Genomic DNA, 22,742 nt, shown 5'->3' with positions numbered 1-22,742 from the left:
CACGCCACCTATCTTCAGCCACAAGGGGCTCCATTCGCATTTTAGCCTCCAATAGAAAAGAATAAATTTGAGAAACGACTCCACATGTAAACGGCGTGTTCAACCTCACCACCAAATCACAGCTAGAGTACGTCACGGAGTTCAGTGGGAATTGTGCTAATAGAGCATGATGGAGCTGTATGCAATATAATTCATCCCCCGGTGGTATATTGAATGCTGCCCGAATCTCACTCACCGTCATGACCGACCCTTCTTCCGTTAGCAATTGTGATAGAGCAGCTACCTCTCTAGAGGACCAGTAACGTTTCCCCACCATCCCGTGCAAATGGGAAAAACTCGGATTATCCCACAGCGGACTCTCCGCCACCACCCCCACAAACCCCAGTAGATCTTTAGCCTGTTGCCAGACTCGTCTGGCCAACTTATGCAAGGGTAACAGGGAGCGGTGTCTAAAATCATGCGGTTCCAATATCGGCCACAGGGTTTTCAAGCCCAACACCCGGGCTAAATGACACTCCGCATTAGTCGTTAGGGGGGGGGGAGACCCAAGAAGTCAAGTACCTGAGCTGACCCGCTAAGTAATATAGAAAAACATCCGGTAACGCAGCTCCGGCCTCATATTTAGGTCTTTGTAGAATTGACAGCTTGAGTTTAGATCTCCCCCCCCCCCCCATACAAACGGCGCGAACAGCGAATTTATTATTTTAAAGAAGCTTTTAGGCACCAACACATCCATATGCTCCAACACATACAAAAACTTCGGCAATACTATCATCTTTAATAGATTCACGCGTCCTGCCACTGACAAAGGCAGACCTTTCCACACCTGTATTTTATCCCTTAGGTACGTGACCAAGGGCGCTACATTTAACCCGTACGATCTAGAGCTATCCATAGCAATGTTAATCCCCAAGTATTTGAACTCTGGTCTTACTGGCAGTCCGCAGAACTGGGTGCCCCATCCACAGTTATCCTGCCTCAAAGGCATCAGATACGATTTGGACCAATTAATTAGTAACCCGGAATACCTTCCAAAAACGTTAATGAGGGATATGGCCCTAGGGAGGGTGGCATTGGGGTTCGCCATAAACAACGCCATGTCATCCGCATATAACCCTATCCGGTCCTCTCTGTCCCATATTCTAATTCCCATATATGCGGGATCCCTCCTGATGTTAAGAGCCAGTGGTTCAATGGCCAATGCGAAAAGAAGTGGCGAAAGTGGGCACCCCTGCCTCGTGCCCCTATGGAGGCCAAAGGAAGGGGACAGGACCCCATTCACCAACACCTGCGCTCAAGGAGACCCAATTAATGAATCCATCCCCAAACCCAAATCTTCGCAGCACTGCCAGCAGATAAGGCCATTCTACGAGTCAAATGCCTTTGCCGCATCCAGAGATGCCACAGCCCAGTCCTGCTGCTCCTCCCATCCAATCTGCGTCACCACCTGTACCCGTCTAATATTCTCTGAGGTGGACTTGCCGGGTATAAAGCCACACTGGTCTGAATGGATGATCTCCTTTATCACGTTACGTAGCCTATTAGCTAGCATTTTAGTCAAAATTTTGTAATCCACTGTCAGCAGCGAGATCGGTCTATATGACCCACATTCATCTGGATTTTTGCCTGGTTTCAGCAGTACAATTATGGTGGCGTCACACATGGATTCCGGAAGAGCAGAGCTCCGATAGCTATGCTCAAACAGGGCCAGCAATTGGGGGGCCAGCAACTCCCCATACTGTAGATATACCTCAAGGGGGATACCATCCGGCCCTGAGGCTTTCCCCTTAGCCATAGACGCCATCCCCTCCAAAATCTCGTCTACCGTAAATGGAGCATCAAGCATTGCCACCCGCTCAGCTGTCAATGTAGGAAACGATATTCCATCCAAATACTTCTCCATCTCATCCATCCTATAATCAACTTTTGAAGCATACAGCTGATCATAAAACTGTGTGAATTGTTCGAGAACATCCCTCGAGGAGGTGTAGGTTCTATCGCCAGGCCCCACTATACCCATCACCGGGGGGATCTAGAACTGTTCCGCACCATATGAGCAAGAATTTTACCCGATTGATTGCCCAATTCAAAATGAGATTGTTTACTAAAGAATAGACTACGCGAAGTCTTATCCCTCAAGACCTGTAGATACTGTCTACCCAAATCCAGCCAGGCATTCCGGTTAGCTGGTGTGGGATCCTGAACAAATGCCCCTTCCGCCTGTGAACATTGATATGCTAAGTCCTCCTCCTACAGGGCGGAAGCTCGTTTTACATAGGATATGGAGGATCGGAGACATCCCCTCAAATAGGCCTTGAGGGTATCCCACACCAGCGACCGATTTCCCATCTGAGCATGTGCTTCTATAAATATGGACAGCTGATCCGGTATACGATCGTTTTGTTGCATGAGCTGAAGCCAAAACGGGTGAATTTTACCCATACCCCTTCTGCCTGCCTGTGGCCTTTTCAATGTTAGTAAGATCGGGCTGTGATCCGAGATCCCCCTCGGTAAATGATCCACAGAATCTACCTCCTGGAAAACCGCAGGCGATCCAAATATATAATCAATTCTGGACAGCGCATTGTATTGTGGGGTGTGACATGTGTACTCTCTGATCCCTCTGTGTGTCGCTCTCCACAGATCAATCCATCCCATTTCCTTTACAAGGAGACTTAACTGAGAGGGGCTTCCAGGACCTCTACTCCCATTCCCCTGAAATCTATCTATACCAGGGTCCATAACCAAGTTGAGATCCCCCATCATAATCACCCGGGCCCCCGGGTATGCTGACACAAATCGGACGGCTTCCTGGATTATTGCCAGTGAAGCTGGTGGAGGATTATACACCCCCAAGATCACATATGGACATTCATCAAGAACCGCATGTAGAAAAATGTACCGCCCCTCTGGGTCCATGTTGGATTGTAGCAATTTCCAACGGAGCTCCACATGCACTAAGATGGCCACCCCTCTAGAGTACGAGGTGTGTGAGGCATGTCCCACCCACTGCACCCAGGGCTTACTCAAACTCCTCACAGTATCAGGTATTATGTGTGTTTCTTGACACGTTAAATGTGGACGCTGTCTCCGCACAGCAGCGAATATCATATGCCTCTTCAGGAGACCCCATTCCCCGGACATTCCAGGACATTAACCGTAATCCTGCCATTTCGTACTGTTAACACATATTGGAGCACCGTAGCCCAGGATCCTAACCACAAGCCCCTGAGTGACAATTGTCCCGACCCCGTCTGCAGTTCCCTCTATGTCTCGTAGGTGTACAATATTTATGCCAATTTCTGCGGTAATGTGAGTTGACTCAGTATCCTTCATAACATCAAGAACAGACATTGCTCAACAGGAGCAAACCTTTGTAGCCAATACTCTAGGGGGTAGTTTCTACGGCTAGCGTATTTCTGCCACAAACACACTATCTATATAGGTATAGCGTTTCTCCCGACCAGCATCCCATCCACCAGATATTATAAAACATTTTAAAACCTGACTCGTATTAACGGTCCCCCATCTCTCTTATTCAGAACACATAAGGAAGAGATTATGAGGACTAAACTGCCCAGCTTATAACACGGACCTCAGGCCCCCCATAGCAGGTTGCAGATAACATGTTACAACATCACATCATTATCTTATAAGGATACTTTCAACTGGAACTTCTGTACTACACGCAAAATTGGGTATACATGAGTTCCATATATCGGCAATGACCTCCCTCCCAGCCTGCACAGCGATCAGCGTCGAGGAGATCGCCTATGCTTGCTCGTAAGCCATTCTTCCGCCTCAGTTGGATCCGTAAAAAATATGGCTCGATCTCCATCCACAACCCGCAATCTAGCCGGATAGGCCATCGAATATGGAATCTGCATGTCCCGGAGTCGGCGCTTGATAGGGACATATGACGCCCTCTGTCGCTGCAAATCAGGAGAAAAGTCCGGATATATGGACACAGAGGCATTTTCAAATCGAATCCCGCCGGCCTTCCGAGCTTCCAACAGAACAGTGTCCCGATCTTTTCAATTCAACATCCGAGCAAGCAGTGGTCTTGGGGGAGCACCCTGAACTGGTAACCATGCTGGAACCCTGTGCGCCCTTTCCACCGCATACGCCAACGAGAAGGAGGCAGCTGGAAAGATCTCCTTCAGCCATTTTTCCACGAATTCTCCAGGCCTCTGCCCCTCTGCCCTCTCCGGCAATCCCACAATGCGGAGATTATTGCGGCGCAATCTATTTTCTAAATCGTCGGCTTTCTGGCGCCACAGATCAACTTTACGGTGCAGATCTTGAATAGCCGCCGGCATGTTAGCAGTAAGGTCTTCCAAGGTTGAAATCCTGCCCTCCGTCTCCGTGACTCTCTCCCGCACATTTTGCAGATCCTGCCTCAATAGGCCCACGTCCACTCTCACCTCATCGATCTTAGCCGTTCGTGTCGTACGTGTCTCGAGGATGGCTGTCAGCAGCTTATCCGATGCCTCCTGCAGCGTGATTCCTGCATCCTGTTCCGAGGGAGCAGGGGTGGATGTCCCAGCCACAGCCGCGGCCTGCGCAGAAGAACTCCCGCCGGCGCCATCTTGGATCACCACGCGGGCATATGATTTCAGCTTTTCCGCCGCGTCCATCGCTTTAGGCGGGCTCATCTTTTTCCTGGAAGATGTCCTTCCCTTCCGACGCAGCTGGTAAGGAATTTTGGCTGATTTGAAGGATTACAGCACCGTCAGGAGGATTTTAGACAGGATGCTGGCCCGGAGCTATCGCCACACACGTCCTCTCACATCAGCAGCTGGCCACGCCCCCCACAAAAGTAATTTTATTTTGCAAAAAGTTGTAAAATATAAAAAGTGCTATAAATTGGGTATCGCTGGGGTCGTACTGACCCGCAGAATAAAGTTATGTAATTTATAACGCATGGTGAATGCTATATAAAAAAAAAACTAAAAAAAACTATTTTTGGGGTGTGTGTTTCCAGTGACACTACATATTTGCCGCTGAAACGGCATATCTAGGGAAAAATTGCAATTTTTACTTTGCACCATACGCAGCGCAATCATTTATGGAAAAGACCTGTGGGGTGAAAATGCTCACTAAACCCCTTAATGCCTTGAGGGGTCCAGTTTCCAAAATGGGGTCACTTGTCAGGGGTTTCTTTTATTATTTCACATCAGATTCTCTGCAATTGTGAACCAATACTGTGTAAGTTGCCAAATTGGGCCCTAATTTCGCATGGTACTCTTTCACTCCTGAGTCTGGTCGAATGTCCAGGCAAAATATTAGGGCCACATGTAGGATGTTTCTAAAACCAGGATAGACTGTATATTAGAGAGCTGTTTTTTCATGTAGGAGGATTCTAAAACAGGGAAACACTGCATAATAATTAGAGGGCTGTCTTGTTATGGTGGCACAAGCTGGGCACCACATATTGGCATACCTATGGGAAAAATAAAATTTTCACTCTACAACATCGAGTGCACACTAATTTCTACAAAACACCTGCGTGGTTAACATGCTCACTACACCCCTAGGTGAATACCTTGATGGATGTAGTGTCCAAAATGAGGTTACTTCTGAGGGGTTTTCCACTGTTTTGGTCCCACAGGGGCAGCATATGTGGTATTTTTGTACTTTGGAGAAGTTGCTTTACAAATGTTGGGGTGCTTTTTCTGTATTCCTTGTGGAAATTGTTTTTTTTTTTGTTTTTTTTAGCTAAAACGATATCTTATTGGAAAATAATTCCATATTTCATTTTCACATCTAAATTCTAATAAAATCTATAAATCCTCACTACAACCGTAGATGAATTCCTAGTGGGGTGTAGTTTCCCTAAATGGGGTCTTTTTTTGGGGCGTTTCCTTTGTTTTGGCATCACAAGACCTCTTCAAGCCTGACATGGTGCCTAAAATATATTCTAATAAAAAGAAGGACCCAAAATCCTCTAGGTCCTTCATAGCTTCTGAGGCCTGTCCATTACCACACTAGGGCAACGTTTGGGATATTTATAAAAACTGCAGAATCTGGGCAATAAATATTGAGTTGTGTTTCTCTTCTGTCTTACAGATTTTTTTTTTATTCAAAATGAATTTCTGCAAAAAAAAAATGAAATTTGTAAATTTCACCTACTTTTCTTTAATTCTTGTAAAATGGCTGAAGGGTTAAGACACTTTCTAAATGCTGTTTTGAATACTTTGAGAGTTGCTGTTTTTAAAATGGGGTTAGTCATGGGCGTTTGTATTGTATGGGCCACTCAAAGCCGCTTCAGAACTGAATTGGTTCCTGGAAAAATGGCCTTTTGAAATTTTCTTGAAAATGTGAGAAATTTGTGCTAACGTTCTAAGCCTTTTAAAAATAAAAGGACTTTCAAAAAACGATGCCAAACTAAAGTAGACATATGGGGGATGTTAATTAGCAACTATTTTGTGTGGTATTACTATCTGTCTTACAAAGAGATACATTTTTAAATTGAGAAAAATGCTAATTTTTGCAATGTTTCGCTAAATACTGGTGTTTTTCACAATAAAATACTGAATGTATTGACCAAATTTTGCCAGTAACATAAAGTCCAATGTGTCACGAGAAAACGATCTCCGAATCGCTTGGATAGGTAAAAGCATTCCGAAGTTATTACCAAGTGAAACATGTCAGATTTGAAAAATGAGGCTCTGTCAGGAAGGTCAAAGTGGCCAAAGCGGGAAGGGGTTAATAAATTTGTAGCATCTTGCTGCTGCTTGTTTATTATTAAGACTTGCACATGAAACTGTCCTATGATTTGTCCTAGTGACTTCCTCTAAAATGAAAAGATATATTTTTTTATAGAGAGATTTAGTGTTTTGTTTTCTTGTTTGTTCTCTATTTGACAGAAGATGCCAGTAAAGGACTAAAAGATAAAAAGCAGAGGAAAAGGCAACATTCTGTAGAAACCATTGAGCAGAATCTTAACAACATCACCCGGTCGACAGCAGACAGGGTTGATCAGGTTCGTGCCTATATTCTTGATGACAGATTTAATATGTGGGCTTAAGGAAAAATAAAATCTCATAACTTATTGTTATGTTGAGACCGTTGTGATAACCCCACGATTTTTTTCTCACCGTAGAGAAACCTAGGTAGCTGCCATGTTTATCATATAGGAGAATGGAGGGAGAAGGCAGCAGTACGTGTATCACCAGCGTGCAGTATTTTTCGGCTGTGTGAACATTAAGGGTTATATGCTTCCCTCAATTTTGCAGGTTGACCCCCTCTTTCAGAAAGCAGCCGCCTCTTTTGATGAATGCAGTACTGTGGGTGTGTTCCTCACTGCTCTCCGGTGTTCGGACTACCGCAGCGAGCTACACTTTGATGATTACCTGATCCCGCTGTCCACTATTGAAGAGGAAACGCTTCCTGCTCCGGACTCTGTGGACGCTGCTGAGCTCAATCGTAAGTCATCCCATAACGTTTTATTTACTGCTTATTTAGCACTTGGATCGTTATGTTTTTTTTTCCATAAACCGGGATTATCAGCTGGAGAGAAATCCAAGGAAAGGACTCCTAATGGAAAGCTCACCAACACTTTATTCCGCACACTTACTATTTTATTTTTGCATTCTAAAGAAGTGTTTTCTTTTATTTTGCAGCTTTGTTGGTTAATTGTGCGGAAAAGCGTCCATTATGTCCATCGCTCTCCAAATTTCGTTTGATGCAGTTGGATGGAGATGTAAAAGATGAGGTATGACAATCATCTTGGCAATGTTTTATAATCTCTTCACGTCCGATTGCATCTAGTACTCGCTTCCTCTGGCTCCCGCTCAGTGAGGAGGCAATGAAGTGTCAACACCGCTCTCATTACACTGGAGGAAGCCTGTGGCTGAGATCGCTGCAGTTGATGGCAGTGTCTCTTTGTATTGCTTTTTGAGAACACGGATACATTGAAAGCACTGGTGGTCGGCTAGTTTCAAAACGGCAAAAGGCCACAAAGAATGGCATAAGCGGGCTGCATGTTCTGCACCCAATGTGGTAGTACCTGCTTTTTGTCTGCACTGGTTTGTATACATGAGGCCCACTTCTTTCTTTTCTGCTCACTCAGTTGAAAAATCTTTCTACTAGAAGCCTACAAATACAGTTTAATTTGGCTGCCTGCTAATGTTAAAGGGATTTTCCCCTAATAATTATTTATCACCTGTAAATAGCGGTCGGCAGCCCTGTAGAAATGGAGCAGTAGTGCGCATGCTCTATTCCTATGGAGCTCCCAGAAAGGCAAGCTAAGCCCGTTCTCATGGTTGGTGGCGGTCCCAACGGTCAGACCCCACCGAACAGATATTTATCACCTATCCAGTGGATAAGTGACAAATAATGATTATGGGAAAACTTTAGGATGTATTCACACGGTGTGGTTTTGCGGGTTTTTTTATGCGGTTTTCAGCTGCGCGGCCAAAATCATGGCAAAATTGCACCGTGTGAATACTCTACAATATGTTCATTACCTGAGAAAAGCCTTGCCTCTGTTCTGTATGTCTAGTTCTCCTCTCCACCTGTCCAGGAAAACAGGAATTTTAGACTTTATCCCCACTTAAAGTTATTTCTTAATAAAAAAAAATAATATATATATATATCATTATTTTTTTTTTTTTTTATATATAGTCCTCTGTGGTTCAGGAGAGAAGCACAGTCTCCTGGGACACCTACCTGATCTCCACCTCAACAGCTGATTTTTCTGTTTCAAGTCTAATTACCTATAAATAAAGCACACTAGTTCTGGGCTACGCAGTGACATGTTCGGGCCTGTTCACATCAACTTTGCCCTTCCGTTTGTCTTTCAGTTCATCTGTTCCATTCGAGGAATAGCTGAACGGAAATACAGACGGAAAGTATTGTTTCCGTTGGCATTACCATTGATTTCAACAATATTGTTTTGTTTGTTTGCCTCCGTTGCGCTAGGTCTGGTTTTTTTTGCACAAAAAATCAATCGCGCAAGCACTCTATGCAATTGTGTCCGTTGAAAAAAGAGGAGACCTAGCAGAACGGAGGCAAACAAACAAAAAAATACCATTGAAATCAATGGTGAAGCAAACAAATGGAAGCCCAACGCTGATGTGATCACGCCCTTTGTTCTGCTTGTCTCATCCTCTTGTCTATGAAACAATACAATGTTTACACTGTGGGTCATGATAGGACGCTGGTTTTTATTTTGCAGACCATATCTACTTTAACTGATAAATACAAGGAAAGCAACCACGCCTTTGACATAAATGCAGATGTGGATGATGATGGTCCTGAGTCCGCAGGTCCTGAGGTGGATGATTTTGATGCAGATATGTGTGATGGAAATGAAGTGGAAGACTTCGGACTATTCCCAGAACAACGTGAAGCCTGTAGAGCAGAGGGAAAGGGGTATAGTACTTTCCTCATGTCCTGGCACACTTAAATTCTGATTTAAAAGGGTTTCTCCGGTTTCAGCAAATTAATGTTATTTTTTGTATAATTAAAAATTATACCATTTTCCAATAAACATACTGTATTAATTCCAGGGTTTTCAAGATCTCTGCTTGTTGTTATTCAGTAGTAACATTCATTGTTTACTTCCAGTGGATAAAATTCTGCCCATGGTGATGTGAGCGACACACAGGTGCTGGGATCGTTACATTTATCAGAGCTGTCTCTTCTAATGATCCCAGCACCTCTGTGTCCATCACATGACCATGTAACGAGCTGTGCACCTGTGTGTCCATCACCTGATCATGGACAGCATTTTATACACTGGAAGTAAACCATCAAGGTTCCTACTGAATAAAAACAAGCAGAAATCTTGAAAACCGTGAGGAATTAATACAGATAGTATATTGGAAAATTATATCATTTGTAATTATACAAAAAAATAACATTAATTTGCTGAAACTGAAAAAAACCTTTTTATTTAGTTCCTTTCTGGGATATTCTTCATAGAAAATTGTTGGCTTATGGCCTTATTCACACGAATGTGTCCGTTTTGCGTGCGTAAAAAACGCAGCGTTTTTCCTTTGTTGCCGTTCCGTGTGGCATCCGTGCATCTGCATTTTTTACGCGCGTATGTCATGCGTTTTTTACGTCCGCAAAAAAAACCTCAAGGAGGTATTTTTTTTCTTTTTCTTATAATTTCTTTAGCAACTGTTTCGTGAATCGCGGACAGCACACGGATGTGCGTCCGTGTGCTGTCCATGATTTTCAACGAACACTAGAGAGGAAGACCCCGATAGTTGGTGGGCAAAATAACTGTCAATACGAAAGAGCCCTGTTTTCCCACTATAAATGGAATTAAAATAACAAAATTACAACAAAATAACCAGCATAGTGCAATGTATAACAGATCGGGGTACAGAGTGTCAGCGGCTGCAGAACGCCGCACTCCACCAAACAGGGTCAATAGCCCCGATACCCCTGAAGACGCTACATCAGTAGTGAAACATGTCGGGGGGGCTCTTTTTGAAATTTTAACATATGTTCCTGCTGACCTCTGATACTATACCTGTTGGGTGGAGTGCAGCGTTCTGCATCCGCTGACACTCTACCTCCATCAAAGCGTTGTTATACATTGCACTATGCTGGTCAATGTCAGCAATGGACATAAATCTTTTAATTTCTGTGTAGTTTGTCCTTTGCTACAATAGCGCAATAAAATGTTGTTATTTTAATTCCATTTATAGTTGGAAAACAGGGCTCTTGTTGCCGGCAGGCATCCTTTTGTATTGTCCATGATTTTCACGCACACATTGTCTTCAATGGGTGCGTGATGTGCAAAAAACGCACAAGAATAGGACATGCAGCGGACACATCGCTGCGTGAAAAACATTGTCTGAATGGCCCCATTGAATTGCACCGGTCCGTGTGACGGCCGTTGTTTTAACGCGCGTAACACAGACGTGAAATACGCTGGTGTGACTAAAGTCTTAGTCATGGAGAGAAGTTAAATTAGAGAACAATTGCTTAAGAGGAATCTGTCATGTTGAACTTGCTGCACAATCTGCAGACCGCATGTTATAAAGAAACGGATTGATATTTTTGTTTGGGAAAAAACGAAGTAAAACATGTAGTTTATTGATTTGAATGAATGAGTCCCTAGAGGGCAGTCCCAACCATTCTTCACAGCCTCCTCTGTATTAGTCTGCATATAGGGAAAGCATGAGTTTAAGAACATTAGCATAGCTAATGAAAGCAATATAATAGCTATAACTGTAATATGTATCCAAAAAACAAGATTTATTTCTTTTTATAGTGTAACATCCGCTTTGTAACTGCTAGTGGCATGACAGTAATACTTTTTTTATTAGCAACAATGTGTTTTTGTGCATGAGCCAGATTGTGTTTTTTTTTTTTTTAATCTGCTATATTTATATTTATCTATTTAAAGATAAATATACAGTATCTAAAATGGTTGGTAATAACATTCACAAGTTAAAGGAACACTCCGGACAAGACTTATACACTGTTATGCCTAGTGCGGGGGTGGTGCGTGACACAGTGATTGAAAGAACACGAGAGAGAATCCCTGTGTCAAGCTTCTCCACCTCCTGCACTATGCAGAGCAGTGTATCCCTTTTCCCTGTAGTGTTCCTTTAAAATATAGGATGAAAATGATTAACAGGGTATTCAGGCCAAAGACTTCTTTATATTGTATATAAATCGGTTGGGGAACTCCCGCATCACATGAACAGGGTTCCCATGACCCCATCGCTCCGTAGAATCCAGCAGAAGTTGGAAGTATTTCTTGCTACTCTGTACAATTATAGTCTGAGGAATACAGAAGCCGTCGAGTGGGCCATAGACTATATCAGAGATTCTTTCCATCTGCTGCCGGGCTCTGATGAGTAACCAGTGGCACGGGACTCCCGTTCTCTTGTTCATTCGTTGTTCGACAGGCACTGATCAGATATTTATTGCAAGTCTTATAAAGAATAGTATACATTTCTTTTATTGGAGTACTCCTGATTATAGTTCTCAGAGCTGTCTTGTAACAAGCAGCACCTCTGTGTTCATTACATGACCATGGATAGATTTGTATCCACTATAAGTAAACCATGAAGGTTTATATTGAATGGCTGCAAGAGCAGATCTTAAAATGTGATGGAATTGATACCGAAGGTACATTGTAAAAATGTATAACTTTTCATAATACAAAAAGTTTTTGCTAAATCTGGAATTACTCTTCAGGGGAGCTCACACAGTTTTTTAGCAAGTTTTTGACGCGGAAACTGCGCCAAAAAATGGCTAAATACGCCTCCTATTGTTTTCAGTGGGAGGCGGAGGCGTTTTTTTTCCCGCGAGCGGTAAAAAACGCTTTCGGGAGAAAGAGGCGACTTGCCCTATCTTCGGGCGTTTACATCTCTGACCCCCTATTGACATCAATGGGAGGCAAAGAAAGTGGTTTTCGGGTTTTTTTTTGCCCGCGGCGCTCAATGGCCGTTGCCAGAAAACACGGCAAACAGTGTGCAGGCAGATCAAAATCTGCCTCCAAATTCCTGAAAGAGTTTTGAGACAGATTTTTCCACCTGCAAAAAAACTCCATGTGAACAGGGCCTTTAATTTTAGAATGGACTTAGGATCTGCTCATATTTCCCTTTAGCGCCTCTGTTGGTCTTTGTCATTTTTTTATCTGAAAGAATAGTGCAGCGTGCAGTGCGGTTCTTGCCATCAAAATGACAAAATAAATGAGGGATCATATTAGTCAGTGGGATGACAGATTCATGGCTTCCGTTATAAATAGAAGCCGTGGTGCTAGTGTGAACATAGTCTAACGTATTGGTTTTCACCTTGAACAGATTAAAAAAAAAAAAACTGTTTGTTAATTTTACACTTTGTATTGGCTTTCTATACAAAGTAATGGAATGTAGGTAACATGCTGAACATCTAACAATGTTTTAAATCATAGCTACTATTTTTCCAGGTCACAGATTACTAAAATAGCAGAAGCAGACATTGGCACCATGTGCCTTCAGCTGTCGTCCTGCCCTGGAGAGTATTCATACTTCAGTCCTCGTACCATGTCCATGTGGGCAGGGCCTGAACATTGGCGTTTCCGACCTCGACAGAAAAGTAAGTGCACTCCTGTTTTCTCTGACTTCTTACAAGACCAGAAGTTTGTCAGTAAATGTTGTTTCCGTTTTACTTTAACTAGTCGAGTCCGTTGGTGACAAGCAGAAAGTCAAGAAGGTGAAGAAAGTTTTTGTGCTCGACTTTGAAGACGACATTGATTTTGAGGTTCATTTTTGTAAGACTAGGGTAAGTGACCTCAGTGATTTTATAAAGTTGCTATAAATGGTTTTTATTATATTTTTAAGGGGTTGTCCAGGTTCGGCGCTATTTTTTTTTTATACTAATGACCTATCCACAGGACAGGTCATCAGTATATGATCGGTGGGGGTTGTACCACCTGGACCCAGCACCGATCAGCTGCTCCGGGCATCGGTTGTTGTGCATTGGTTGGTGCCGGAAACAGATGGCTCCGTACAATGTATAGCGGCCATGGATTACTTGCCTTTCACTGCAATCTGTACCATTAGGATTCCAGCATGATGCTGCCTTTTTACTACAAGACCTTTCACTTTGTATAGCTGCATCTGATGTTACTCTGCAACTAAACACCTAGCACACGGTCTAAATCCACTTGCACGATTGGGTACCATGTTGTCACTGGTTTGTGTGCTGTTGCCCTGCAGTACTGGGGTCTTTGTGTGATCTTATGTTTGCGCATGGTACCTCGAAGTATTGCAGTTTTCTCCCACGCACCAAAAACATACTGATAGGTTAATTAGCTATGAAAATGATCCCAGTATATGTGTGAGATGGGAAAATCAGCCAGTGATCTGGGGACAGGGACTGATCCAAATGAGTACAAGCTGTGTACAGTGCTGCAGAATATAATCTATAATGAAAATAGATATTATAATTATCTTTCTGTAATCTGAGAACAATAAAATGCCAAGCTATTGCCCCTTCTGCCATACGTACATCTTTTATGAAGGTCCTGTTCTTCAGAGAGCCAGCTGTCTGGGGGGTGCAGCAAGTGACAGGTAAAGGGCCATTGTGGAGTTGTGTGTGGAGTCTGGTGGGTGGTCTCTCCCCAACACAAACAATAATTGACAGCTTTTACTGTAGGAGTGTGTACTATGGGACATTGTCTATTTCTCAGTGGCATCTTATCTGTCAGATATCACAGCATGGGAGCCCTGACAGGTTTGCTGCAAGGATCTGCTACGGTGTAGCGCTGCAGGGGGCATCCGGTTCACATTGCTTAGCTCAAGTTTAACTAGAAAAATGTAAAGGCAGACAACTAACCAAAATCGTTAGCGGATTACATACTTTAGTTTGAAAAAAGAAACTGCTTGCAAAACTGGGAAATGTTCAGCTGTGTGTGCGGTGGTCATAGATCCTTCCTGACTAGTTTTACAATAAAGGAAGTGTAAATAAAGAAATTGTGATCGAGATATTCAGGGCTAATGAGAACAAAATGTCTTTCCGTAAATTGCTCGTTTGCTCCATAGGCGGCTACCACGCTGGCTAAGACCACGCTGGAGAACCAAAATAAGAAGTCCACCACACTGCCAGCTGACTTTCACTATGATCCAGATAACATTGCAAGATTGAACTTAAGGCCTGAGGACAGGGTAAGACTTCGGTTTCTCGTGCTGCTTCTTTTGCTCAGTAGAGCATCGATGCTAGTTAAAACTTTTTTTATTTTATTTTGCCTCCCACAGATCAAAAGAAAGACTCCTAGGAATCCTACTTCTGAGCAAGAAGATGGCATTGGAGAATATGATTATAACAACCCCAATGATACCTCGAACTTCTGCCCAGCCTTACAGGTAATCACTGCTGCTTAAGGAGAATCTGTTTACCTATATGTTGTCTTAACCTCTTAACGCCGAAGGACGGATATATCCGTCCTCAGCAGCTGCTAGTTCGCGCAGGAGGACGGATATATCCGTCCTGTGATGGCGCAGGTACTGCCACTGTACCCACGCGATCAGCGGCAGGAGCACGGCTGTTATACACAGCCTGGCTCCTGCTGCAACTGCCGGAATCGAAGCGCGCTCCGATTCCGGCAGTTTAACCCATTAAATGCCGCTGTCAATAGTGACAGCGGCATCTAATGTGTTTGACAGAGGGAGGGAGCTCCCTCTGTCTCCCCATCGGCGCCCCCGCAAACAAATCACGGGTCGCCGTCGGGTTTCCATGACAGCCGGGGGTCTAACAAAGACCCCCAGGTCTGTCTTCCGCAACTGCCTGTTAGGCGATGCCGTAGGCATGACCTAACAGGTTGCCTGTCAGTTTTACACTGACAGGAAATAATGCTTTGGTATACTAAGTATACCAAAGCATTATATATGCGATCGGCACATCGCATAGTGAAGTCCCCTGATGGGACTTAAAAAAAATATGTCAATCAGTTAAATAAAGTTGGTGAAAAAAAAAAAAATTACTGTGAAAATCAAATAAAACTACTTTTTTTGCTCAAAAAGTGGTTTTATTTAGTAAAAGTGTCAAAACAAATCACACATACACATATATGGTATCCCCGCGATCATAACAACTTGACCAATAAAATGAACACTAATTAAACCGCCGGATGAACGGCGTCCAAAAAAAACGCAAAAAACAACGGCAAAATTCGCTCTTTTCTCCCATTCCCCCCATAAAAAATTAAATAAAAATTAATCTAGAAGGCCTATGTACCCCAAAATAGTACTAATGAAAACGACACATTGTCCCGCAAAAATCAAGCCCACATACGGCCACATCGACGGAAAAATAAAAACGTTACGGCTCTTGGAATGCGGTGATGCAAAAACAAGTAATTTTTTTCTAAAAGGCTTTTTATTGTGCAAACGTAGAAAAAACATATAAAACCTTTACATATTTGGTATCTCCGTAATCGTGCCGAGCCATAGAATAAAGTTAACATGTTATTTATGCTGCATAGTAAACGGCGTAAATTTATAACGTGAAAATCAATGCTGGAATAGCTGCTTATTTTCAATACTCTCCTAAAATAAAGTTAATAAAAGTTAATCAATATGTTATAAGCATCTAAAAATGGTACAATTACAAAATACAACTCGTCCCGCAAAAAACAAGCCCTTATACGGCTATGTCGACGGAATAAAAAAAAAAATTATGACTCTTGGAATGCGACCGTGAAAAAACAAAAAATAATCCTTGGTCATTAACGTGCAAAATGGCCCGGTCATTAAGGGGTTAATATAGTTATGATAGGGGGCTTTCTTTGCCATTAAATGGCACCCTAAACAGAGGCCAAAATGAATTACACTGCTTATGTGGCCTCCATTGCCAACCGTGATTTTTATTGTCCTTCTAAAAGTGCAGTCAGGGATGACACCACTCTCTCTAGGACCCCAAAGAAGAATAAGATATTTTTTTGAAGCCCAAATGTGAAGTTGTGTGTTCTTAAGCTGGTCGTTCGAACCTGCAGCTTCGCTGGGATTTTAACGTAGTTGGTTGACATTATAATGTGTTAGGGGGATTGTTGAGATGCTCCAAAGTCTGCTGTCCAGAGGAGGGAAGGATTGGACAGTTCAGATTTTAACATGGGTGACACTTTGTGGGCGATAAGCTGTTGTCAGACACTTGGAAGCTCTTATCTGCTTATTAGAGAAAAAAAAAAAAAAGCATGCACGCTTGGCTGATCCAAGTATCTAGGCGACAGCTATGTCATGTATAGCCAGCTTTAGTGTTCACTGACCGGTTCTCATTCAAACATTGTAGTCAGCAAAATATCTCTTTACTGAATTTTTGTACCACCTCGTGTTCTAGGTTGATGATGATGATGATGACGATGATGATGATGGGGCATTCATGGGAGCCAGTGATGAATTTACGGTGTGCAATGGGACAGAAGACAACAGGTTATGTCTAGATGGTGACCACAACCTTATTGCAGAGCCGCAGAAGGTGAGAAGGATTCTTCAATACTGAAAGTAAGAGTAGGAAGAAACTAGGCTACTCAGCGTCACCGTTTTCCCCATTTCCATGCAGGTAAACAGAATAGAAATAAATTATGCTAAAACGGCCAAAAAGATGGATATGAAGCACCTGAAAACAAGTATGTGGGGGCTACTAACCAACGACCCACAAAAAGATGAGGTAAGCGTGTATAGTATTGGAAAGCCAATTTCAGAAGTTAAATATCTCCACATCTAGTTAGTACCGATGAATGAATGCTAAACGAGTCATTTAAGATCCATTGTAAAACACAATAGCAACTTGGTGATTATGATTCATGTATAATTAAGTACTATACTCTCCTATAATTATTAAATCTATCTCTTTGTAGAGGATCATGTGAGATTACTTTATGTAATCCATGGTGACCCACCATCATCCAGTGACTGAGAATGTATTTCTATATTCCGTTGTTTTATAGGTTCCTCACAGTTGAAGGAGGAATATTCTAGGGCTATGTTGAGGCGACCAGCATTTCCAAGGAACATTACACTTCTGTCAGTCTAAAGGTCCTTTTACACGAGCCAATGATCATATGAACGCTCGTTCCCGATCATTGCCCTCTGTAAACAAGGCAACGATCACCCGATGAACGAGAAGTTGATCAAATCGTTTATGCAGAAAACATCGTTGTCAGTAGCACATCTCCCTGTGTAAACGGAGATGTTCTGCCGTGATGCATGGGGACAAGCGATAGTAGCAACGATTGCTCGTCCTCATTCATTACTGATCGTAGCTCAGGAGCAAACAAGCGCCGATCAATGAGCGGTCTCGTTGATCAGCGATCATTGTTACGGCCAAAATTGGCCGATGTAAAAGGACCTTTGGGCTAGGCTCACACTACGTTCAGCAACACTCTTTGGAATGTGCTGCAGACATTAGCAACTATATGCCTATACCCCATAGTAAGCTGTATGCCAGTTGCATACATCTGCAATTGGCTCTATTTGACACCCCCCCCCCCTGTATACAGTTGTATGCTTTCATATGCTTGTAGTGAAGTAAAGGTATACCAGCAAAAGCATGCGAAAAGAGTTTTCTTTAGGCTAATGATGGCGTATAGGCACTTTAGACCTCCACATTGGGAGAATTTATCGGCGTGTAGGCCGAATGTAGAGGCCAAACGTGGTGTGAACCCCTAGCCTGCCTTAAACTTATTTATTATGATTGTACTATTGTTTAGTAAACCGCGATTATGGTTTATCCGATTTTAGCCAGGTCCCAAGAATGAAACCGAGGCCACAGTTGTGAAGAATGAAAGCATTTTCAGCAACATCACACGTGATCTTCAGAAAAGGTACGAAAGAGACAAAACTGTAATTAGTATGTATACCTGTGTGTGTCCTCTCTGACAAATGTGTTTTTTTTGTGGCCAACAGGTTACCTACCAAGATGGCACAGAACCTCTCTGTTCCCTTGGCCTTTGCTTGTCTTTTGCATCTCGCTAATGAAAAGGTGAGTAGACAGAAGATGAGAACATATAATTCTATTACTACAGTGAGGTTTGTTTAAACGTGCTGCACAGTTTAACCCCTTCCTGACGTATACTTATGTCATAGCTGAGTAGGGTAAGTATGGAAGCAGGCTTTTGGGCTGAGCCCGCTCCATACAGCGTGGATGTCGGCTATATGTTACAGCCGACACCTCACTGTAAAACTGTTTATATAGCTTTTAAGAAGACCCTGTCCACTCTCCTGACGTCTCTTAGTAATTACTCGCATCGCCCATAATAAAACAATTGTAAAGCATCTTCTTAGAACTGCATTGTTACATTTCTTGGCTTTATTTTTCTTGGAAATGTATGAACAAATGGACAACTGGGTGTTCGCCTTCCCCCTGTCAACAGAGTGTTTGCCTACACTCTGAAACTGTCGGGCGGATTTACACGAACGTGATCTACGTCCATCCAACGCGCGTGATTTTCACGCGTGTCGTACGGCCCTATGTTAGTCTATGGGGCCGTGCAGACAGTCCGTGATTTTTGCGCAGCGTGAGTCCGTTGCGTAAAACTCACGACATGTCATATATTTCTACGTTATTCGCGCATCACGCACCCATTGAAGTCAATGGGTGCGTGAAAATTACGCGCAGCACACGGAAGCACTTCCGTGGGATGCACGTGATTCGCGCAACAGTCAAAAGTATGAATGAAAACAGAAAAGCACCACATGCTTTTCTGTTTACAAACATCCAAACGGAGTGTCATAATGATGGCGGCTGCGCGAAAATCACGCAGCCGCACATCCTATGTGATGACACACAGAGCTGTTAAGTGCCTTTTGCGCACGCAAAACGCAGCGTTTTTTGCGTGGGCAAAACACACGCGCTCGTGTAAATCCGCACTCAGTGTCCGTGTCGGACTGTGTAGAGAAAAGCCCCATTGATAAGGGGAATGGAAACACACAGTTGTCCATTTATTCATGCATGTCCAGGAGGAATAACAGAGGGACAACACAACGTTGAGCTCCATTGTTGTTTTTTCATGAGGAATACAAATATTTACTAAAACACGTCAGGAGGGCTAACAGGTCCTCTTTAAGGCTATGTTCACACGGAGTATTTTGCAGGCGGAATTTCTGCCTCAAAATTCAGTTTTGAAGTTTGAGGCAGATTTTCCTCTCACTGCACGCTGATTTTCGCTGCGTTTTTCGCCCGTGGCCATTGGGCGCTGCGGGCATAAAGCGCAGCTAAATACGCTTTCTCTGCCTCCCACTGAAATCCATGGGAGGTCAGAGACGGAAACGCCCGAAGATAGGGCATGTTGCTTCCCGCCTCCCATTGAAATCGACGGGAGGAATTTTCGGGCCGTTTTTGACAAGCTTTTTGGCGCGGTTTCTGCGTCAAAAAACTTGTCAAAATACTCCGTGTGAACATAGCCTAAGACGGCCTGTTACAGCTAAGGATCGGCCTGTTAGGATCCACAACTCATTGTCTTTTTCCTTATCTTTAGAATTTAAAGCTGCAAGAAGTGGATGATTTGTCTGATGTGATAATAATGCAAGGAGAATAACCTCATGTACTGACTTAGGAGAATCATTCCCTAAATGACTATGAAATGGTCAATGTTTTAGGATCGTTCCATCCTCTGCATCTGAACTGTTGGCGGCAGAGACACATCTGTAAATAATGTATTTATGTGACATTTTTACATTTTTTTTAATTCTTTTCATCTACATAGTAAAAAAAAAAAAAAAAGAGCGAAAATAAAACACTTGTCAGCCAAAAGCCAAACCGTGTTTAATATTTAACACCAACAAAAACATTTACAAGAGGGAACTGAATGGGTGAGTGTGTTTTCCATAGTTTGGGTTCGTTGGTTGTCAGGAAGGAGAGAACCAAGAAGTGCACCTATCTGAGCTTTTGTACTTCTGCTTTCCCGTCCCGGTGATCTGCTGCTGTCTGGAAGCAAACTCCGTGTCAAGGTTCTGAAAGGGTCACAAAAAGATGTCAACAGAGGGGACCAGAAGGGATACATTCAAAAAATGTATACATATATGGGCTCGTACCTCTTTACTAAGTCGCAGTCGTTCCTGCCACTGCTCTGACTCCATTCTGTGCTCTGCGTCCAAGCGTTGTATTTTTTTGTTTTCCTGATCTTGCAAAGTTCGCATTTTCTCTTCCTGTTTATAGAAGGGACACATGTTTATGAATGAGAACAGGTCATTCAAACTCCACCCCTTACAGCCGAAATGTTAAACTTGGGTTCAGTTTGAACCTACTTTTAAAAATATATTAGGAAATTGCATAAATAGCAATTCCTTGTTATATTTTTATCAGAACTCTAAAGGATTTATGTAAGGCCTCATGCACATGGTTGTATTAGGGCTCCATATAGCCTCTGAGTTGTACAGAGCAATAATAGTGCACCCGAAGGCTTTAATATGCTCCTACGGTACCTCTCTGAACCTCCAATTTAATAGAGCATCTGGCTTAAGACAGACCATTCTTGGAGGGCTTCCATGAATATGTATCATCTTGTTGCTTAACCTGTATCTGCACCAGCTCTCTGCACGTCTCTTCTAGATGTTCCTTGAACTTCTGAAGCTCTTGTTCTTGCTTCTGCTGCAGCTTATGAGACTCTTCCTTTTGTCGGATTGTCTCTTGTTGCAAGAACTAGAAGAAAACAAATCTTTTGATTAAAAAAAATGTAAATTGCACTTGGTAATTTTTCTACAAGGGGGCATCCTCTACGCCGATATAGAAGGGGATTCTTTACTATAAGAGCAGTGAGATTATGGAACTCTCTGCCAGAGGAAGTGGTCATGGTGAATTCACTGAAAGAGTTAAACAAGGGACCTGGATGCCTTTCCTGAGTGTAATAAAATTATATGGTTACAAAATTACTGTAGATGGGTCGTTGACGCAGGGATTTATTCTGATTGCATTTTTTTAAACATTGCAGGATAATATGAGTTATGGCTCTTGAGAGCTAGAAACGCGTCAGAGGGGATGGACGCTTTATGTCATTTGTCCACTTTAAGCTGTTCAGCTTTTCCGCTGGCTATTTAAATAAATAAAGAAGATTTATTTTTCAAAATTCCACAAGGAGTGCTGAACTTTTCCTCCTGATTGCAGGATAATAGGCTGAACTCGTCTTTTTTTTTCCGTGTAACATAATTGCTCTGACTTCCACAACACTGGCATCTGAACTGGACATTTGTTATATGTAGTTTTTATACTTTTCTGCACTGTTTTGTTTTATACTTTTTGTAATACCTGATAGATGTTAGAGCAGCGATACCAGTCTTCTTACTATATCGAGCTCAGGTTTAACTTGCTTTGCTACTTGTATGACCTTTTTCCTTCCCCAAAATACAGTAAAGCAGCACATATATTGCAATACAACAAATGTGAAGTATTCACAATGGATAGTTAGCTGTGAATGCTAATAAAGCTTTTTGCTTTCCATAAAGGGGTTGTCTCATGAAGACGACGCCTGTTTATATGATCTATTAGGGTATAGGGATGTCATAGAGGGGTGGGATTTCTGCTCAGGACCCCATTCTATGATCCATAACGCTTTCCCTACCCCGCTTATCGATGCATTAATAAATCATTCATTCAAATGCCTCCATGTAATGCTACAGTTCCCCTGCAGTGGCTGCTGCATGGGAAATGTCTGGCCAGACGCAGCTCACCCTGGTAATAACCGCCAATCACCTAGGGTTATTGTAGCTGACTTCTATTTAGAAAGAGGTTGTCTTCATGAGACAACCCTTTAAATAGACATTTCCACTCTGATGTGATATGTTCCAAAAAAAATCTTTTACTGTAATGCTGACTACACATATAAGATGGCGGTCCGCCATTAGCTATTTTTCCCGAGATCTGACCAAGCAAGTTTTATGGTCATAATAAAATCTAATAATTATCGATTTAGTGATTATTTGCTTATCTCTTAGTCTAATGGATTGTAACTGCCCATGCAGGCACCATCTAAGCCATTTATGAGCTGTTAGGTTTTATTTTTGTGTAGTGGCACTACCGGGAAAGCAAGCATATACAGGACTCATGAGTCACATTTGTAAGGAATCCCGGCCCCTATGGAGAGGAGCATCTCCTTTTTAAAGAGGACTTCTCCACTCTCCTGACATGTCCTATTTTAGTAATTGGTTGTATTCCTCATAAACTAACAACAATTCTGGGGCACCTTTTCTTATGTGTTGTACCGTCCCTCTGTTACTTCTAGAAATTTATGAATAAATTGACAACTGGGTGTTACCATTCCCCTTGTTAATAGGGTGTGTCTCTACACGTTCTCA

The 22,742-nt window shown here is 42.7% G+C and overlaps 2 protein-coding genes across 3 annotated transcripts in view; one reads left to right on the top strand and one right to left on the bottom strand.

Annotated features, from left to right (window-relative positions):
- The window catches only part of NCAPH (non-SMC condensin I complex subunit H), a 44,526-nt gene extending 23,033 nt beyond the window's left edge, over positions 1-21,493 (top strand). For both annotated transcript variants that reach the window (XM_075858596.1, XM_075858597.1), the window contains exons 6-18: positions 6,870-6,985; positions 7,239-7,428; positions 7,626-7,717; positions 9,182-9,378; positions 12,905-13,053; positions 13,136-13,239; positions 14,502-14,624; positions 14,715-14,822; positions 16,792-16,929; positions 17,014-17,121; positions 18,195-18,277; positions 18,360-18,435; positions 19,931-21,493. In XM_075858596.1, coding sequence (XP_075714711.1) covers positions 6,870-6,985; positions 7,239-7,428; positions 7,626-7,717; positions 9,182-9,378; positions 12,905-13,053; positions 13,136-13,239; positions 14,502-14,624; positions 14,715-14,822; positions 16,792-16,929; positions 17,014-17,121; positions 18,195-18,277; positions 18,360-18,435; positions 19,931-19,990 — 1,544 coding nt within the window. In that variant the 3' untranslated portion in view covers positions 19,991-21,493. The remainder of the gene's footprint in view (positions 1-6,869; positions 6,986-7,238; positions 7,429-7,625; positions 7,718-9,181; positions 9,379-12,904; positions 13,054-13,135; positions 13,240-14,501; positions 14,625-14,714; positions 14,823-16,791; positions 16,930-17,013; positions 17,122-18,194; positions 18,278-18,359; positions 18,436-19,930) is intronic.
- The window catches only part of LOC142750503 (STE20-like serine/threonine-protein kinase), a 98,599-nt gene continuing 96,057 nt past the window's right edge, over positions 20,201-22,742 (bottom strand). Inside the window, exons 17-19 of the mRNA XM_075859505.1 lie at positions 20,968-21,093; positions 20,487-20,600; positions 20,201-20,405 (exon numbers count right to left, since the gene is read on the bottom strand). Of these exons, the coding sequence (XP_075715620.1) occupies positions 20,301-20,405; positions 20,487-20,600; positions 20,968-21,093 (345 nt within the window). The 3' untranslated portion in view covers positions 20,201-20,300. The remainder of the gene's footprint in view (positions 20,406-20,486; positions 20,601-20,967; positions 21,094-22,742) is intronic.

This window comes from Rhinoderma darwinii, chromosome 3, assembly GCF_050947455.1.
Source record: "Rhinoderma darwinii isolate aRhiDar2 chromosome 3, aRhiDar2.hap1, whole genome shotgun sequence".
Lineage (NCBI taxonomy): Eukaryota > Metazoa > Chordata > Amphibia > Anura > Rhinodermatidae > Rhinoderma > Rhinoderma darwinii.
The sequence above is the reverse complement of the archived record's forward strand: the minus strand, read 5'-3'. Positions and strand labels throughout refer to the sequence as shown.